Source organism: Uloborus diversus, unplaced genomic scaffold (assembly GCF_026930045.1).
Source record: "Uloborus diversus isolate 005 unplaced genomic scaffold, Udiv.v.3.1 scaffold_11, whole genome shotgun sequence".
Classification (NCBI taxonomy): Eukaryota; Metazoa; Arthropoda; class Arachnida; order Araneae; family Uloboridae; genus Uloborus; species Uloborus diversus.
In genome coordinates, this window is record NW_026557765.1 from 4,607,861 (window position 1) to 4,627,429 (window position 19,569).

General features: G+C 34.3%; 1 protein-coding gene across 1 annotated transcript in view; it reads left to right on the forward strand.

Moving 5' to 3' along the window:
- Nucleotides 1-3,242: 3,242 nt before the first annotated feature.
- Nucleotides 3,243-19,569, forward strand: part of LOC129232132 (uncharacterized) — a 238,751-nt gene continuing 222,424 nt past the window's right edge. The window contains exon 1 of the mRNA XM_054866373.1: nucleotides 3,243-3,509. Coding sequence (XP_054722348.1) covers nucleotides 3,421-3,509 — 89 coding nt within the window. The 5' untranslated portion in view covers nucleotides 3,243-3,420. The remainder of the gene's footprint in view (nucleotides 3,510-19,569) is intronic.

Here is a 19,569-nt window from a genome sequence, read left to right on the forward strand (position 1 = left end):
ATTTCCAGTCAGTTTGAAATTTGTAAATGGCAAGTGTTCCATGTTTTGCCATGAAAGTGCGTGTTTGAAATTCTTTAACTTTTGATTGGTTGAATAACATATAACAAAATAGCATATCAAATTGAAGGAAGTTTAAAGCTCTACAACTTTGTCATTGACAGTTTTCATGAATATTGATCCTGGGAGGCACTAGGAGCAAATGTTTGACAAGCAGAGAGAATTTTTCCGAAAATCATCGATTTTTCATAACTTACACCCGGAAAATTATTGGAAATTTGACATATGTGTTGAAACAGTTTTACAGGAAGTTTATTTAGCTTGAATTTTCATTTTAAACGCATTTTTTTCCAACGTTTCCGAAATTTTCTCGAAAACCCAAAATTTGCTTCCCCCTCCCTCCCACCTTTACTTCACCCCCTAGGGGCGGGGACTTTTTGTACAATATCCTGAAGTCAAAACTTATTGCATATTCCATGTACGCTACACCCCTGTTTTAAGCACTCATTAACTGGACTGTTTATCTTTCTTTTTATTTTACCAATAAAGAAGCTGAAAGTCTCTCTGTCTGGATCTCTGTCTGTCTGTCAGGATCTCTGTGACGCGCATAGCGACTAGACCAGTCGACTGATTTTCATGAAATTTTGCAAAGAATTAGTTTATAGCAAGGGGGTGTGCACCTCGAAGCGATTTTTTAAAAATTCGATTTTGTTCTTTTTCTATTCCAATTTTAAGAAAGTTTTACCGAGCAAATTATCACAATGGGAACGAGTAAATTACCAAATGATCATAACGTGGAACCGTAACATGGACAAGCGAGTGAAAATAGCAAATTGGCGAGAATTTCGTCATTATTTGTAAATAAACAGGCGAACCTTTTAATGATGACCTTTTAATTTTCTACTACGGGCAAAGCCGTGCGGGTGCCACTAGTGGAAATATGAAAGCGATTGAAATTTAAGGCAGATCATCTTGTACAAATAAACATTTCGTCTCCAGCTAAAAAATATTTTACCAAAACAAATCGCCTTACCAAATTGAAAGTACAATCACGAAACTAACATCCTTCTGCGGTCATTAGTAGATAAATAGTTTACTTTCAGAAAAAGAGAATTGTAAAGAATTTGATTTATCTGTCTATAATCCATTTGTTAAGTGTCTTTATGATAGATATAAAAGGTGGGTTAATGTTTGCTTAAACCGCATCAGCAGACTGATTTGATGTTCATTAACGGGAACAATTTTTCTCACACAACATTATTGCTGTTGATAATCGGCTGCAGTTCTTGTTTCGCTCTGAAAATGTGGCAACCCTAAAAGGTCAGGAAACGGTTCGAGAAAAGAAGCACATGTTGGCGAAAAAGGTTCATACAAAGAATTAGTACTATTAAAGTGGATCAGAGGTAGAAAATAAATTCTAAGTCAGGCAGGGGCGCCCTAATGGGAGGTCACGAGAGGCCACTGTGACCTCCCTAAGGTTTCCTTCTTCTGCAATTTTTGTCTGCCGTTTCGCCAAATTCGGAGACAGCATTGAAAATTGCAATAAAAACAATGCCAATGCTGATGTTTTACCATTCGGTAAAACTCGGAGTTTCGTTCGGCAAAGTAAAAATCTCCTCCCTCTCAAATTTATTAGTTCGGGCACTCCTGAACTCAGAATTTTTATTAATCATGTTTAAGTTATTTTTAAGTGGGCTCAGTGGATATTTTATGCGCTAATTATAGTTTTTGCTAGCAAATAATCATTCCGGAATCAAGAAAAGTAATTCTGCTTCAATTTCTCTCCCTAAACGTGACAGTTATGTCTAGTAAAATAACGCAAGGATTCACACAAAAATTGGTGTATAGCTATGGTTGCAATAAATTGGGGTATATCCCAGATAAGGGGGGGGGGGAGGGAGAAATGAAGTTGGTAATAGATAGGTACTAATTTCTCCAAGTGAGCGGCGCTGCAGATCTTTTTTCTCCTTTTCAGTGATTTGTACACAGGAAAAAGTAATTAATGGTTTCAAATAAAATTCAATATCGAAATGGTTCGCAGACAGGAACCATTGCTGATTAGTTTTTAATGCCAATTAACTCAGCGGATGTGGCGACCCATGATAGTTTCCGAAAATGAAATATATGCGAGAGAAAGTTTTGTGACGGATACAACATTCAAGTTTGAATATTTAGTAACGCAAAAAAAGGAAAGAAATAAAATGAAATAATCTTTACTAATAATAAAGATGAAAGTCTCTCTGTCTGTCAGGATCTCTGTCCGGATCGATGTCTGTCTGTCAGGATCTCTGTGACGCGCATAGCGCCTAGACCGTTCGGCTGATTTTCATGAAATTTGGCACAAAGTTAGTTTGTAGCATGGGGGTGTGCTCCTCGAAGTGATTTTTCGAAAACTTGATGTGGTTCTTTTTCTATTCCAATTTTAAGAACAAAATTTTCATAAGATGGACGAGTAAATTACGAAATTATCATAACGTGGAACCGTAACATTTGTACAAGCCAATTGGCGAGAAAATTCACCATACATTATTTGTAAATATGCAGGCGAACCAAAAGATCTTTTAATTTTTCTACTACGGGCACAGCCGTGCGGGTACCACTATAAATAAATAAATACAATGAATTAAAAAGGAGTCCACCCTCAAAACTGGCAACGTTATAATGCTGTGATAGCGTAGCCTTCACAGCATTTGGCTTCTGCGTAGCCTTCAGAGTGCTGCCAAGTTAGCTTTGCCACAACTGTAGTTGGTACTGACAAGAAATAATACCTACTTTTTTGTCGCATATAATTTGCAAGCTATGGTGCTGGATGCTGGTAAAAAAAGTTAGTTTTTCCAAAAAATCCATTTTTTTTTATAAGTCAAGTTAGAAATTAACGAATATGAAAAAAATGTTCATGTAATTAAAAAAAAAAAAAACCTTTACAAAAATTTAACTTAACATTTATGCATTGCACTGTTCTAACTAAATAACAGAAAAAAAAGTGCTGTGACGAAAAATAGTCGCAAATTTCTAATAAAATTTTAAAAAATCCATAAAGCAGTTGCTTCATTGTTCTATTTCACCAACGGCAAAACAAACATTGTATTTTGTTTTGACATCACAATCCTTTTTCCCCTTCTTGGCAATACATATTGGCGCCTGAATCTTTTTCTTGGCGCGAACCGCTTCTCCCGGCAACCATCTCTAATCATTCTGAGGCTCTCGGTAAAGCACGACAGAAACTGTCAAGTCAGTAAGCCGAAAGCATTGGATGCAGCAGCGTGTTCCGCTTATCACAGATCATCTTTGCTGAGCGTGTTTTGAAGGATCAGCTGGGAGTTTATCTCTGGTTCTGCATCTTTGCGTTGTTTTTTCCGTTGCGATCCCGAGGATTTTTTCCCTGATTTTTGAGATTTTCGTTTTGTTCGCTTCTTCGGAAATATGACGGAGAATTTAACGAAATTGCCGGTGAAAAGCATTTTAAGGAAAAGTTCACTGACTTTCATCGAGCACGATGATTCGGAAGTAGAGTGAGTAGTATGTTTTTTGTATTTTTTCATTCACAGTAAAATTTTCGATGTAGCGGCTCTCGGTATAAGGATCTCAAAGTGATAATGAAAATAAATTTTAGGCTATTTAGATGACTGGATTTGTGCATGCAAAATATGACATACACATCCCCCATCGAGGTGGGGGAGGGGGGTGTTATACCTCCCACAAATGTAGGAGTCTATGCTTGGCGGAAGTGATAGTTTTCTCCCAAAGGAATTTTTTAACAAGAGTTAAAATAATGGAAGTTTTACATGTAGAACAAATAAAGTAGAATAAGTATTTAAATTATAATGATTTGTAGAGGAAAATTTACCAAGATTGAGCTACTTCTCAAAATTTAAGTCTGCTTTGAATAGTTTGTCATAAATATTGTAAGAGCGAAAATTGACGTCAACACGAGGAATTTCAATCTTTTAAAGAAAAAAAACTATCATTTTTGTAACTCTAGTTTTTCTGTACTAAATGAGACTTTTAAAATGAGGTACATTAGTTAAACGGCATTGTGTGTAATGAGGTACATTAGTTAAACAACATTGTGTGTAATGAGGTACATTAGTTAAACAACATTGTGTGTAATGAGGTACATTAGTTAAACAACATTGTGTGTAATAGTTAAAAGAGGTTAGTAGTTGATATTTAGTAGATGATAAAAACTAGTGAATTTGCAAGTTTGAAGGCCCGTCTCATTGTATTTTTTAGGAGTCCTTGTATAAAATTTAAACATAAGTTTTTAAAGTGTTAAGATTTAACTTCAAAAAAAAATAATAATTTGAATTTTTTGACATATTGAATTCAAATAATGTTTTTCGCAATCACGAGTGTGTGTATGCAGGCGTGTGTGTTTGTGTGTGGGGGGCATGTGTGTTTGTGTGTAGGGAGTATGTATATGTGAGTGTAGGCATGTGTGTTTGTCTATGTGCTGGCCTAAGTGTGTGGGTAGTTGCGTGTATGAATGTGTGTGTATGTGTGGGTGTCTGTATGTATGTATGTATGTATGCGTGTGTGTATGTGTTTGTATGTGTGTATGTGTTTGTGTATGTATGTATGTGTTTGTGTATGTATGTGTTTGTGTATGTGTATGTAGGTGTATGTGTGTATGTGTTTGTGTGTGTGTGTGTGTGGCGTGCGTGTGTGTAGTTGTGTATGTATGCGCGTGTGTGTAGGACATGGATGCAACCTGGAGACGGCTTTCGCTAGAGGAGCAGCATCGTGAGGAGCCCGTCGACGGTGATGGTGCGGAGGGTGGCGGTGGGAAAAATCAAAAGACGCCAAAAACAGTCAAGTGAGCAGTAAACAATAAGCAATCGTGATTGCTCAAAAAAAAGTTTGAGAAACATATTATGATTTTCTTCGGGGTCACTGTATCGCGAGGGTCCCTCGCAGTTGCAACATGGTAATTCCACCACTGAAAATATCGAAAAAAAAGAAAAAAAAAATCGAATAGAATGTTTCCGAATTCAACAATAAAAAATTCACGAAGTGAAAATGAAGAATTAATTTTCACTTTTTCTGAAAAAATATCGTCTGCGTATTTTTAAAATGACTTTCGCAATTCAAGAGCTTGAATACGCTACCTTGTGGTGATTTAAAAAACTACCGAAAGAGGTAAAAAATTCTGTTCCACGTTTTTTCTTTGTGGTAAAATATAGGCTTTAGACAGTTTATAATAGTGTAATATAATTTCTAAAGAATAGAAGAGAAAAGTCCCCATAAACACGATGAAAAATTATTGTAACTCACTAAGTTTAAAGGCAGGTTGTAAGTTACTTCTATTTGTTTGTTTTACCCCTTTCAGCCGCCATTAGTCAGAGATTGCAGCGCCTCCTACAATTAGTTGGTATTGCGAATTCATTTTCAAATTTTCTGGAGAAATATCGTCTGCGTATTTTTAATTTTTTTAAATGATGTTGAAATGAATAATGCAAGTAGTTTGCAATTCGCAGCTCCAATAAACTATAAGGGGCGCTGCAGCCACTGTCTAATGGCGGATGAAAAAGGTAAAACAAACGCATGCCGTAACTTATAACTTGCTTTGACGCTTAGGAATGACAGTAATTTTTCATCGTATTTGTGGGAAGATTTCTTTTCTATTCTTCTGAAATTACATTACACCATAAACTCTCTGAAGCTTGTAATTTCCCCAAAGAAAACAGGTGGAATGGAATGTTTTACCTTTTTCTTTAGTATTATTAATCACCGCAAGCTAGCGTATTCGAGCTCTGGAGTTGCGGATACTTTAGGGGAAAAAATGAAATTCGAAGTGTTAACGAGATGTAATAAAAACTCATCCAAATGGAATGATTTGTAGAAAAAAAATGTGAAATTAAGTAGTATTGTTGATTCTGAAAGAAGATGAAGTCATATTAAATAAGTAACAAAGTAAGCTTTTATTAACGTTAAATGTTTACTCAGTTGAAAGATCTTTTGCTACAAAATTCATTTTCTGGTATTATGCCTCAAAAATATCGACTTCATTTTCGCGATCTTTATTGAACAAGTTTATTACGTTATTTACAGGGTCTAATTTACAGAAGAGTTCCTATATTTTTTTCTTTAAAGAATTTTAAATGAGTTCTAAAGTGAATTTCACCTCCTGAATTTGTTCGAAGTAAAATATGATAAGTATTTGTTAAAGTTATTCCTAATTTAACCGTTTGACATAACTATTAATGGGGAAAGTTTTGGTCAGTTTAGAGCAATATTTCTCAAATTTTTTTTGCAATGATATGTTTTCTGAGATTATATTTTGTTGTTATCCTCTTTTCTGAATGGTGAGGAGAGGAATTATTAATTTTCGGCTCGGACTCTTTTCTGAAATTAAGCGTTGTCTCCACACTATTAAGACAAAGTTTACAAACATCTAGGAACAAAATATTAAATGTTTTTTTTTCTTCTAAAACTAAACACCAAGTTTTAAGAGTAGAACTTCATGATAGTTCTTTTAAAAAGAAAATTCTATTTCCTCTTTCTAAAGGAATTTTATTTCACTGAATCTCTTTTTTTTTTTTTTTTTTTTTGTGGTTAAACTTCGTCTTCTTATGTCCCGTTTCAACTCTGAAACACTTGATACTTATTGCACTTATGTAAACAAATCTCTAAAAACCTTTCTCTTTTGTTAAAATTCAATACGTAATATCACATACTATTCTAAATGATTCTTTTAGAAACTAAACTTCGGTACTAAGAAGCAGTTTTTTCTATATTGTTATTAATATCTAATGTTGAAATATTTAAACCAGGAAATAGCTCCCTTTTTGTCATTATCAGTTCAAAATCAATGAAAGTTATTCTTATATAATGATGTATTGTAGTCGTTGTTACAGCCAACCTTTGCTTGCTTTGCTTAGCAGAGCTTGATTTGAATGAAAGCGCATGTGAGCTTAGCTTTTTTTTTTTTTATTTTTATGCGAATTTTTATGTATTAGACGGAATTTAGGATAATAAAGTGTTTAATAAAGCTCTGAAGATTATACTGCTGTGGGCAGATAGAGGGCACTAACTGCAAATTTTTCATTTATTTATTTTTTGCTTTTGTGTTATCTATTGCACGTTAGATTTATTGTACAAGCTTGATTATTTGGTTCCCGCTGAAAAAAAGTGCGACCCCCCCCATCTAATTTTAACATTTTCCTATTGTTAGTACACTGTAAAAAAAATTCGGAAACGTTTCTGAGTATATCGTGCAGCTGCGGTTCATGAAATTTTCAAAAACGTTTCTGAGTATTTCGGAATGCTCTTTCTGTAATGTCCGGAAACGTGTCTGAGTATTTCGGAATCCTCTTGCTGTAATGTCCAGAAACGTGTCTGAGTATTTCGGAATCCTCTTTCTATAATTTCCAGAAATGTTTCTGAGTATTTTGGAATCCTCTTTCTGTAATTTTCAGAAACGTTTCTGAGTATTTCGGAATCCTCTTTCCGTAATTTCCAGAAATGTTTCTGAGTATTCTGTGCAGCTGTGGTTCATGAAAGTTTCGAAAACGTTTCCGAGTATTTCGGTATTCTCCAAACAATTTTCAAAAACGTTTCTGAGAATTTCGGAATCCTTTTTCCGTGATTTTTTCTAAAAAATAGTTCTTTACTATAGTATTGCATGCCATATCAGTTTCAATTCTTTCATATCTAAGAGCAATGAAACAAGCAATTTTAGAATCATTCGTGGATTTTTTTTTTCTGAATTTCTAATGACAAATAGCATGGTTAACAGCATAACATATGTACAGTTATAAATGTTTGAAAATTTATGAAATAATATAGTAGTTTCATTCATAATCACAAAATCGTCGGGGGAGGGAAGGGGAGTACTTTCTCAAAAGTGGGATTGTTTGTTAAACAATATTAAACTTCAGTTTTTCTCTTAATATTTTCAAGACAAAATTAGCAACATATTGTATTTTTAATGCAGAACTTAAAAACATATCTTGTATCAAACTTGATAGCTTTTATTTTCGGATATAATTTGACAGAACTTACCTACACTTTGCGTTCCGAAATTCGTTCACGTCAAGTCAATTTCTTTGACGAACAAAGTGTACCGAAAAGTATCAACAGAGAAATTGATGAATTTAAATATGACACCAAAGTCCCCCTGCTGGAACTATTCGGGTTTATTCTTCTGTTCTTGCCCTTTTCCAGTTTATCACAAATATAGATACGTAATCAAAATAGGTTACTGATTTTATTTTTAGAGTGTGCGCAAAATGCATTATATATTTTATTTATTAAAACATTGAACTCTATTACATGATTATTCCATTTCATATATACGAGAGACCCCCCCCCCACACCATAAGAGTGATGGTGCACCCATAAAACGATATAAAGCGCCCCCCCCTTAAAAAAAGCAACCTCTTGAAAATGTCAATGGCAGTCTGCGTTGTGAACGCCCCTCGTCTTCTCCCCATATGTGCATTGCATATTAATAACATAGTACAGTGAAACCTGTGTAAGTTGACCACTCGCGGTGCAGTACTTTGGTGGTCAACTTAGACAGGTGGTCAACTTATAAAGGGCGGAAATGTTTTTTTTTTGTCATTTCTAGCACCATGTTTTCATTTTTTGAGTAATTCACCCTTATTCTTTCTGTTCAACTCACTTTCATTGTTTAACATCATTGAAAGTGAAACAATAATTAAAAATATTATTCAAATAATTTTGTTACTTTTTTCCTTGTTTTTAACTATATTAGACACTGTAGTTTTAGAAATTCCATATGTGTCGACTAATTTTCTCTGGCTTTTTCCATTTTCAATTAATTTTAATATAATATTTCATACTTTTTATTAATCTCAAGTTCAACTAACTTTCTTTTGCAAGCCTTTTTTGTTCAAATTATAGCACAAAGAGCAGTAAGCGCGACTCTCCCAGTTCATAAAGGCAAAATTAAAATGTCCTATCTCTTAATCCCTTGCACCAGAAACATGTCACTTTACTCATTAGCAGGCCCAGATCTGCGTACCCGCAGAGCAAGGGGCCCGCGTCCTTAAAGGGGCTAACGGCCCTAGAAATTGAAGAAAAAAAAAAGCACTAAAACTTATTCACTTTACAAATAGACACTGCTGGCCACTAAGGAGGGCCCCTACATATTTTGTTGCAGCGGGGCCCAAAATGTATAGATCCTGGTCTACTCTTTTTAGCACAATTCCTGTATTGCCACAACATATTGGAACTAAAAAAAGACTTTGAACTTTTTTACTGACACCTAATTTTCATTGAACAGAGTACAAAAAACTATCTCAAATAGAACAACAAATGAAAAACAAGTTTGGAGAATGAAGAGCAGCATAAGCTTTATGCTGCTGGTTGGTTAGTAAAATGCTAGTCTCTCATCAAAGCATTAAAAACATTTTTGGAGAGCTATCAAAATAATAATAATAATAAATAAATAAATAAATAATATAATAAAATAATTTTGTAAAGAAAGTTTTAAAAAATAAACCAAGTGGTCAACTTAGAAAGGGTTTTTTACAATACTTCAAACCAAATTTGGCGTACATTAGTGGTCAAGATAGACAGGGGTCAAGATAGAGAGGTGGTCAAGTTAGAGGGTTAGAGGTTTACCTTTATTATATGAGATAGGACTAATTCCGTTCCTGACAAAAGCGGTCAACATAGACAGGTGGTCAACTTACAAAGGTGGTCAACTTTACAGGTTTTACTGTATTTAAAAAATGATCACTTTTAAAACGATGACATGAAATAATATTACTTTTTATTTCGGCATGTAAATACAGCTGTTTCATTTTTGCCACTGACTCATTCCTCCTGACTGTCCTACATTAAACTAGTATATCCACGAAGGAAATGTTATTTACCGAACAACTAATGTCAAGGAATTTTTTTATTGTTAACCACATTTAACAAAATGAATAAGCAGATGAATTAATTGCATAACTATGTTCTTACTAATAGATAACATGGTCATTTTCTAATGGTATAAAAAAATTTTAAATGAATGAATAAATTATAATAAAAAAAGCTAAATAATACTGACACATTTTTTGTGAAGCATATTACAATACTAGAAAATGTTTGCATTACCATATTTTTAATGAATTAAACAATTGTTTTTTTTTTTTCTCTTTTTGAACCAAAATGTATGTACATCCAAGTATTTCGAAATAACTTTTCTGTGATTGCTTCTCAAATATAAATCTTATTTCTTTTGCGTAATTAATCAGTTTCAGTTGGTTACCACAAATAGTACACCGCGCACATAGGTATGTAGGATAACTTTAAATTAATTCGATAAACCCAAAAACAGTTACAATTGGAACCTCATCAAATGCAAATCAACAAAAATATAAATGTATATAACAACATGTTTTAAAATATTCATTAATACTTACAAGTGAACATGAGCGAAAGAAAATCTAAGTACCTCCATTACAACTGAATAAGTAATCCAAAGGGTTTCGTTTCATTAAGTATAAACACGGGTGTTGAAACTATTCACGCTTGAACACACAATATATATCTAATTATGGTCGCATTGGAAATTGTAAAGAAATAAATGGTTATTAACTAACTTAATAGCTGCGTACATCGTCTAAAAAGTCAAGGGCAGTCCAAAATGCAAAGGCGTAAAATTAGTTTCGACTTATTTTACTACTCTCTAGACATGAAATAACAAGCAATCCAATGCTAAACAGTTGCTGACTGCAGCAACCACAGATAAGAAAAAAATAAGTTCTTGTTATTTCCGACTCATTGGCGCCCGAGTTGGAAGGATGAAATAGGTTTCGAAGCGTTGCGTCATCACTTCCGCTTCTAGATTTCTTGAAATAACAAAAAGCTTTCTGAATATTGAGGAGTTCGCTATTGGATGAAGGATTCCTACTATTTCGGAAACGTTTCCGATATATCTAGAAACGTCTCCGAAATTTGTTACAGTGTACTGAATCCAAAACAAGTTTCTTCAAAATATCTCGAAAATTATTGCTGCAGAATCTTCCGTTTACCTACCCACAGCAGTATAAAGCTCCCTAACTTATTTTGCTACAAGTCACGCTCTGACTGTTAGTTATACAGTAGACCTTCGTTTTACGCGGGGGTTACGTTCCACGGAAATGCCGCGTAAATCGAAACCGCGTAAATTGAGACCTAATACTAGTGTTAAAATAGGGGTTCGATTCCGTAGACAACAAAATGCTTCATTCTAGTGGTGACTAAGTGTATAATAAGTTTAATGTGCGCTTATACTTTTATGCACAACATGCATAAAGAACACATAAATTAATTTCGTGTCCTGTTTATAAAGAGGAGCTGGCTAGGATAGTCTTTTGGCAGTCATGAAGAAGTTTTCTCCGTAATTCTTTGCAGAACATTAACGCATCCATGATCACTTGCATCATTTCAATGATAGAATCTTCCTTCACTAACAAATCAGAAAGATCATTTCTATATTGTCTAGGAATGGCTCAAAAATTTTACTGTTAACGTTTTTGGTTGTGTGTCACCGACGTCCGTATCCTCGTTGGTTTTGGCCTTCTTTGTCACTCCTAAAAGCTTTTCTTCCAGTGTGTTCTGAACTGTGTGAGTTTAATAACTTTGGTTCCAGAGCTTTTCGCAGAAGTAATCTCATAAAATGTCTCCAGTGGCCCAAGCTCGATGATTAGCACGCCAAAATGCAGTTGATTACGCGTAATCTGCAATCTTTAGGAGTTTGGATTTTGAAAGAGGGAAAATGTTGTCTGTTTGCATTGCCGCATCCGCGTAAAACCGAAACTCATCCGCGTAAAATAAAATAAAGCTGTAAAATCTCAAACCGCGTATAATCGAAACCGCGTAAAATAAAGTTGCGTAAAACGAATGTGTACTGTATATTGATATGTTGACCAACTGCTGTTGCATTGACAAAAAAAAAAAAAAAAAATGACTCGTAGTGAATGCCTCATGAGAGGGCGTCCTAGTTCTTCCCGCTGCGCTGAAAACATTCTCATTACGTTTTAATAATAAAAGAAATCTAGTTCTGACTCTGAGTTCATGTTTTATGTAGAGCATCAATCGACATTTGAAATTCTGAATATCCTCAATGATATAAAACCTGTCTCATCACACAAAAATAAACGCTTTGATTTACATAATTTATTTATTTTTATGCATATTTGCTAGAAATGTATTGATTTCTGATACGAGAAATTTGGACATGCATTTTTTTCTCTATTTTTTTTGTATATTAGTATTTTGTACCGTAGTTCATGGTGCATAAATACTATTTATGCATTAGAAACGCGTATAGTTGATGTCTCGTACTACTTCGTACACTGTACGCGAGCTCATAAGCATGGGCGCCCATATGCAAAATTGTAAGGTGGGGCTCAGAAATTTTAACCATGGTTTAGCAGCATATTTTCCCCATGGAGGGAGATTTCAGGACAGGTTAGAGTCATTAAAATTTGACATTTTTAATTATTTATTCATTAATGGCTGGAGAAGAAATATTTTTATATTTTTGCGAAGAAAAAATTACTAAAAACAAGGAAGTTCTAATTTCCAGGGGGGGGGGGGCTCGACCCCCCCTTGCCCCCCTATATGGTCGCCTTTGCTCATAAGGGTCCTTCTCCAGAATGTGTAACTTTCGAACGAAAATATTTTTCAATATCAGAATCTTTTCTTTTCTTTTTTTTAATATTCTTACAAGAAAGTTTTACCTACTGGACGTAACCCTAAACAATGGCCCAGCTAAATTCCAATTGTCTTACTCATAAATAAAAAAAAAGTAAAAAATGCCTTGTTCACGGGAATTGAAAAAAAAAGGGAAAAACTTTTGGTATTCTTTACTAAAAAAAAGCTGAAAGTCTCTCTGTCTGTCTGTTTGGATGTCTGTGACGAGCATTCGCCTAGACTGTTCGGCCGATTTTTATGAAATGTGGCACAAAGTTAGTATGTAGCATGGGGGTGTACCTCGAAGCGGTTTTTCGAAAATTCAATTTTGTTCTTTTTCTATTCCAATTTTAAGAACATTTTCCTGAGCAAAATTATCGTAAGATGGACGAGTAAATTACCAAGTTATCATAACGTGAAACCGTAACATGGGCAAGCCAATTGGCGAGATATTCACCATGCATTATTTGTAAATATACAGGCGAACCGAAAGACCTTTTAATTTTCTACTACGGGCAAAGCCGTGCAGGTGCCACTAGTTGAAAATAAAGACCAATTTACTATCAAAGAAGTAATTTTGTTAATCGTGCAAACAATTAGTTATTTTAATTCTAATCTTAAGCTCTCTTAATTATAGTACGGCTTAAATTTTAGTTATCCTTTTAATTCAAATTTTGGTTAAAAATAGTTTAGTATTAATTTATTTCCTAATTAGTAAATTTGAGAATATACTGGTAATTTATAATTATGTTAGACTGCCTAAAATTGATGTATTTCCCCTCCATCATTTATTCTCGCCTCAGAAATAATGACATTAATGAGGTCTGTCACGGAGGTAAGATTCCCGGAAGTAAGGAATATTTCATTAATATAGGACTAATGAATACATTTTTTAGGGAATTTTTTTTTCTTTTTTCGTCGTTGCTACAATCTGCACATGTTAAGCATATGAAAACATGTGCACTTCTTTTTGTTTCCTTTTACAAAAAAAGGAAGCATTGTATTCGCGAAAAAATTTTCACTCAAAATTCGGCGTTATAATTTCCATTTTGCTCACCCCCGAATTAATGTTGAGTTTTTTTTTTCAACCCGACCACACGCGGATAAGTGCCTAAGAACGTATAGACACCCGAAATATCCATCTTGACATTCCCCGAATTAATTACAACGACTTTTCTCATGACTTCCGTATGTGCAGATTTGCGTATGTAGGTCGCATAACTCAAGAACGGTATGTCCTAGAAAGTTGAAATTTGGTACGTAGACTCCTAGTGGGGTCTAGTTGTGCATTTCCCTTTTTGGTTGCATTCGGGTGCTCCAAAGGGGGTGTTTCATGACTTTTTTTAGGGGGAAATCGTTGTTAATTTCGATGCAAACTCAAGTGGTGTTATAATTTGGCGGAGACTTCGCGATATATCGCCAGTCTTTTGGTCGCCAAGTTTTGTCGCCAGCTTGGCGACAAATTTGGCGATTTTGTTTTTTAAAATCTGGTTTCAAATTGGCGACTGTTGGTGATATTTAGAGAGTTAACTATTGAATCACATAAAATTTTCCAATAATGTGAAAATAACATTAAATTGGTGTAATAGGAAGTCATGTGATGCACACATCAGCTCGTTTTACATTAATTTACATCCTTTTGCAGGATGCTGAAGTTTTTATTTAAAATACCAAGCTAGAAAATACGTTTGACTAACATTTCCAGGCGTATTTCGGCTTTCAGTGCGTGAAATACTTCTACAATGGCGTTAAAAATACCTCTGACCCAAAGCTTTAATGAAAACATTTTATGTGAACACAATTTTCTACAGATAAACATGCCTACTGCAATGTTAGTTTAGCCATTTTTATCCTAGATAGTTTAGTTTCTGTTGTCCCTACAATTCGGCACTCGATAACCCGGCCGATTCCAGAAAATCCGGCCACACCATGGTAGGATGAAAAACCATGCGCGAAAAACCTGTTGCGAGCGCATTTCCAATGAAATAGATATTTCTGTAAAATATTGATGCGAATTTTAAGAGATAATTATAAGATTTTTAAGCAAATTTTAAAGATTTTTAATTAGATATACGTATTATTTTCAATTTGAGTAAGAACCTTTTTTTTTTCTCAAAGTATTGAAATCAATAGGCACATTTAAAATTATTTTCATATACGATTTTTATCCTTAGACTTTCCCAACAGTTAATATTAAAAAGACTAAATCCATCACACACAATAATAACAATTAATGTTAACAAAAATTTAATTTATGTGCCAGCTTGGCGGTAAATTTATTAACTTCATCAAGTAAATGAATTTAAGGAAAGTTTCGCTTGAATAAAAGTATGTCAACATCTTTAAAATTTCACTCCAAATCCTTAATTGACTTCTAATTGAACACCACACGACATTTTTCCCACCAGGAGACTTTTTTTGGGTGATTTGCATCACATTTCATGCAGCTTAATTACAAAATGATCCTTAAAAGACATTTTCCGCTTATAATTAATTTATGCGTTCATTGCTTTTTTTTTGTTTTTATATTCCAAGGAAACGATTGAATTTATTGGGTTTTAAGGAAAAATGTCCTTCTTTGCGTTCAAGTTAAAAATTTTGAGCTAGATTGAATTGAACATTTTTGTTCACTTATTGTGTATTTTCTAAAACGCTAAAATGCACTGGATGATATATCTGGACTTAATTATTTTTGACGCATTATTCAGTTTTGAGCAATCACGAATTGCTTATTATCTTCAGTTCATCAAAGTTGTCGTTGCTCTGATTTTTCAGATTGCCATGACAACGCTTGTTTTTAATATTTATTTAGAGAGCGAAATTTCCATCTCGTCATATTTATAAATCGTCTGCTATTTGATTTTATTGATATTTTTTTCAGAGTTTTACTCAAGTAGACTTTACATTAAAAAAGAAATTTTTTGTGTTGAATTGTATTTTTTCAGGAAAAAACACCTTTATAGATGAACTTCAACAGAAATGTTTCATTTAAATAAAAATTTCAGATTACTAACTCCCATCCCCCCCCCCAAGAATGATAAGAAATAAAAATATCGTAACTTTATACGCTGTAAATAATCTTTGTGATGAGTGTACTGGTGGATATCTCTCGTAAAATCTTGATTCTTACCATCGCATCTTATTCACCATTTCTTTTTTTACGGAAATGCTTTGTGTTACCTGTTCTAAAAAATCACCAGTCATAATATGACGCGTTAGAATTTCTTCTAAATTTCCATTCCATTTGTAGAAACAAGAAACCTGACGAGTAGGATCCTACCAAAATTCGTGATATCAATATCACATGTCTATCGTGTAATACTGCATAGAGTATTGCAATGTAAGAAGATCACTTTCAACTAAGTAAAAAATGACTTCCAAACGGTAATTTTAGAATTATTAAATGATATAACGAACGATGTACAATATTTGTAACTTTTTTTTAAAATTATTATTTTAATTAAAGGCTGAAAACTTATTTAAACACCTTGAAAAATATTTTCAGCACTGCGCCTTCAACTAAAAATAAAATCCTCATAAATAATAGACAATGATCGAGTAACCCGCGTGTTTCAACAATGAAACTCGCGCCACGGCAAGATAACTTGATAATGTGTTTTGGTAATGTTTGACCTGCAGGGAAAGGCTTTATTGCGACAAGGCTGAACTCGATCCGGTAACTTAACTGTTTTGCTGGTAAGACTCATTTCAGGGGAATGAAGAAACGAAGGAATGGACAACAATGAACGCTACCTACTGGAGTTAAGGTTACAATTTCAACTATCAAAATATCACCAAACAGGCAATGACTTCGTTCAAATGTAGAGCAAATTTCACCCGTCGTACCTAGTCGGGCAATTTTCTAGTAAATAAATGAATAAATGATGATAAAAAAATTAATAATCAAACATACCAAAAAAAAAATAATAATAATAATGAAGTGGCACAAAATGAGGTGGTTTCCTTCAGTCAAAAGTACTACTTTTAGTCATTGAAATGGATAGAATGAGCAAAAAGAATTACATGGACCCAGAAAATACTTTCATTTTCCCAACAGTTTTTTAAAATTAATTTTTTTAAATGTCCGATTTTTCAAACAAGGCGTGGTCTTTATGACGTCATAAATGATGCGATTTGGCGCATCTTTCTACTACGTCTCCACGTTATGACAATCAAGCAGCGAATTAAAATTGCGCTCTACGCTTGCTATCAACCACATCATTGCCAATACACGTGAGTAAAGATGCGAATTAAATATTTTGAACCATGAATGGCATCACTGAATGCCATTTCATCATTTGTGATGTCATCCGCAGAAGCGTTAAACGATGAAAGAGCACCGATTTAAGTATTTTTTTTAAAATATTAAACTTAAAGAAATTATTTAAAAAATGTTCACATCCTATGTTTTTAAGCATGCTCTTTCAAAAAAAAAAAAAAACTTTTAAAATTTTGGAAACGACCCCATTAGCTGACAAGGATTAGCCCAAAAATGACTGTACTACAAATCAAAAAGTGGAATAAAGAGCTCCTTCTTACATCATCAAGATAAATAAAAGAAAAAAAAAAGCATCATGAAACTTCAAAATCGTTCTGAAACAAAACAAATATGGTGCGAACTACTTTTCCACTGTCAAATTCAAAGATAATAGTACTTAGCCCTTATTATCACTTAGCTGCTGTTACGTTCCGTGCCACTTAATGACTTGCAGAAGTCATTAGCGATTTATCTTTCCTCCATTACCGGCAATTGCCTTTTGTAAACACAACCGTCTCCGCAGCATTGGTATCCTATTCAGCCTACTATTCGTTACCCCGTTCATTGTGTTGACCTCCTACGCTTACTACGGCATACAAAAGGTAAATGCCAATGCCAGCGAAGGCAGAAGAAAAAATGTGAAAGAATTTCGACTTGGGATGGATTCATTGATTTTAGTGGAGGCGGTGTTTTTTGCTTTCTTTGATACTACACTGCAGAAAATAAATTCTGTTTTGCGAGAGCAAGTATTGAATGCTGGAAACAGAATATTTACATTCATTCAGAGGCGTTCCGAACTTAAATTTTCGGGAGGATGGATATTATCAGTTTGCCGAATGGAACTTTAAATTTTGCCGAATGATAAAATATGGGTTTGCACTTACGAGCAGGAATTTGTAAATGGAGGAAGCCAGTGGCGCAACGAAGAGAGGGGGACACCCCCCCTCTCCCAGCCATAGGATCACCCCAGTTTTTACATAAATGCGAATTCTTATACAGCAGTTAATGCATGTGAAAAGGCTGTTGAGATCAAAAAAAAAAAAAAAAAAAAACCTGCAGAAGGTATTTTTGATCAAAAAATCCCATTCGGAAAGTATTTTTGATCAAAAAACCTTCTTCGGAAGGTATTTTTAATCAAAAAATCCTCTTCGGAAGGTATTTTTAATCAAAAAACCCTCTTCGGAAGGCATTTTTGATCAAAAAATCCCCTTCGGAAGGTATTTTTAATCAAAAAATCTCCTTCGGAAGGTATTTTTAATCAAAAAATCCCTTCAGAAGGTATATTTGATCAAAAAAAACCCCTTCCGAAGGGGATTTTTTGATCAAAAATACGTTCCGAAGAGGTTTTTTTTTAATCAAAAATACCTTCCTAAGAGGGGTTTTTTTGATCAAAAAACTCCCTCCAGAAGGTATTTAACCCCCCCCCCCCTCCAGAATGTATTTCTGGCTGGGCTAGTGGAGGGAGCGAGTTCAATCATTGGCTTAACAAATGCTTGGGAAAAGACGCCAACTCATATGACTTAACAACGACGAATGGTAAACATGTTCTGCGTGAAACTAGCGAAAGAAACCTATTTCTTCTAATGCTTTGCTTTAAAATCTGTCACGTGACTTGGGGTCTTTGCTTCACGAATGAAAGTCATCACTCCCTCCATTCTACCACTTCTCAATGGTATGCACACGTAAGTGCACCTATTAAAAATAGACATTCGGGCATTTTAATAATGCTATTGTGTCCTAAAATTTATCGCATCTTAAAACAAAATTTGACGAATAGGAAAATGTTTGGGAAGTCACATCGACCTCCTGATACCTCCCATCAGGTTGCCCCTGCATCCATCTATCTATACACGTATCTATTGACTCATCTATGTATTTATCTGTGTCTCTGTCTAGTTGATTTAACTTTTTCCTTTTGTGATTTGCCGTAGAGCTTCCCATAAACAGAATATATGCTATGGGTCTGTCACTCTTTTGAACTTTGAATTTGTATTGGAAAAGACAGAAGGGGGAAAAAACGTAAAAAAGGTAATTTTAATGAATGAATTATTTATTTTTTTAACACGCTTTTATTAGCTTCACTTGTATGTTTGTGAGTAACTCTCCTTTAGACTGAGAGCTAGTGGCTTCTGGCTTATTACTGTTAGAACATTCCACTACTTCATGAGCGTTCGTGGCCGAGCTGTCTAAGGCGCGGGTCTTCGCTGACGCCCACCTCCGGGAATCATTGGGCGTGCGTTCTGATCCCTTCTATACCGAAATTAAATTTAATATCTTGCAACTTAATTTTCGCCCACTTTTTGTGATCGGATTCTTTCAAAATTTGGAATGCAACCTCAGACCCGATGGCGTTTGGGGCTTCTTATCAATTGTCTTAAGTTTCTTCCACTCGTTATCCATGCAAAAATGTGAATAAGCAGCCCCCCTTATTTTCTTTTTCAGTAAAATTAAGTGTTTGGTCAATTACTTTATATACTTGTCATCCAAAGATTATTTTTAACTTTTTAGTTCATTTTACTACTAAAGCGTTTTTTAAAAATCTTTTTAAACTGTTATTTTATTTAGTTTAAGAGGGACTGGATAAAATTGCTTTATTATAGTAAATCATTTATGATTCACTAGCTCTAAATTATGGTTTTTTCATGGAAGAAGGCGGGGGAGGGGGTGATAGGTGTCAA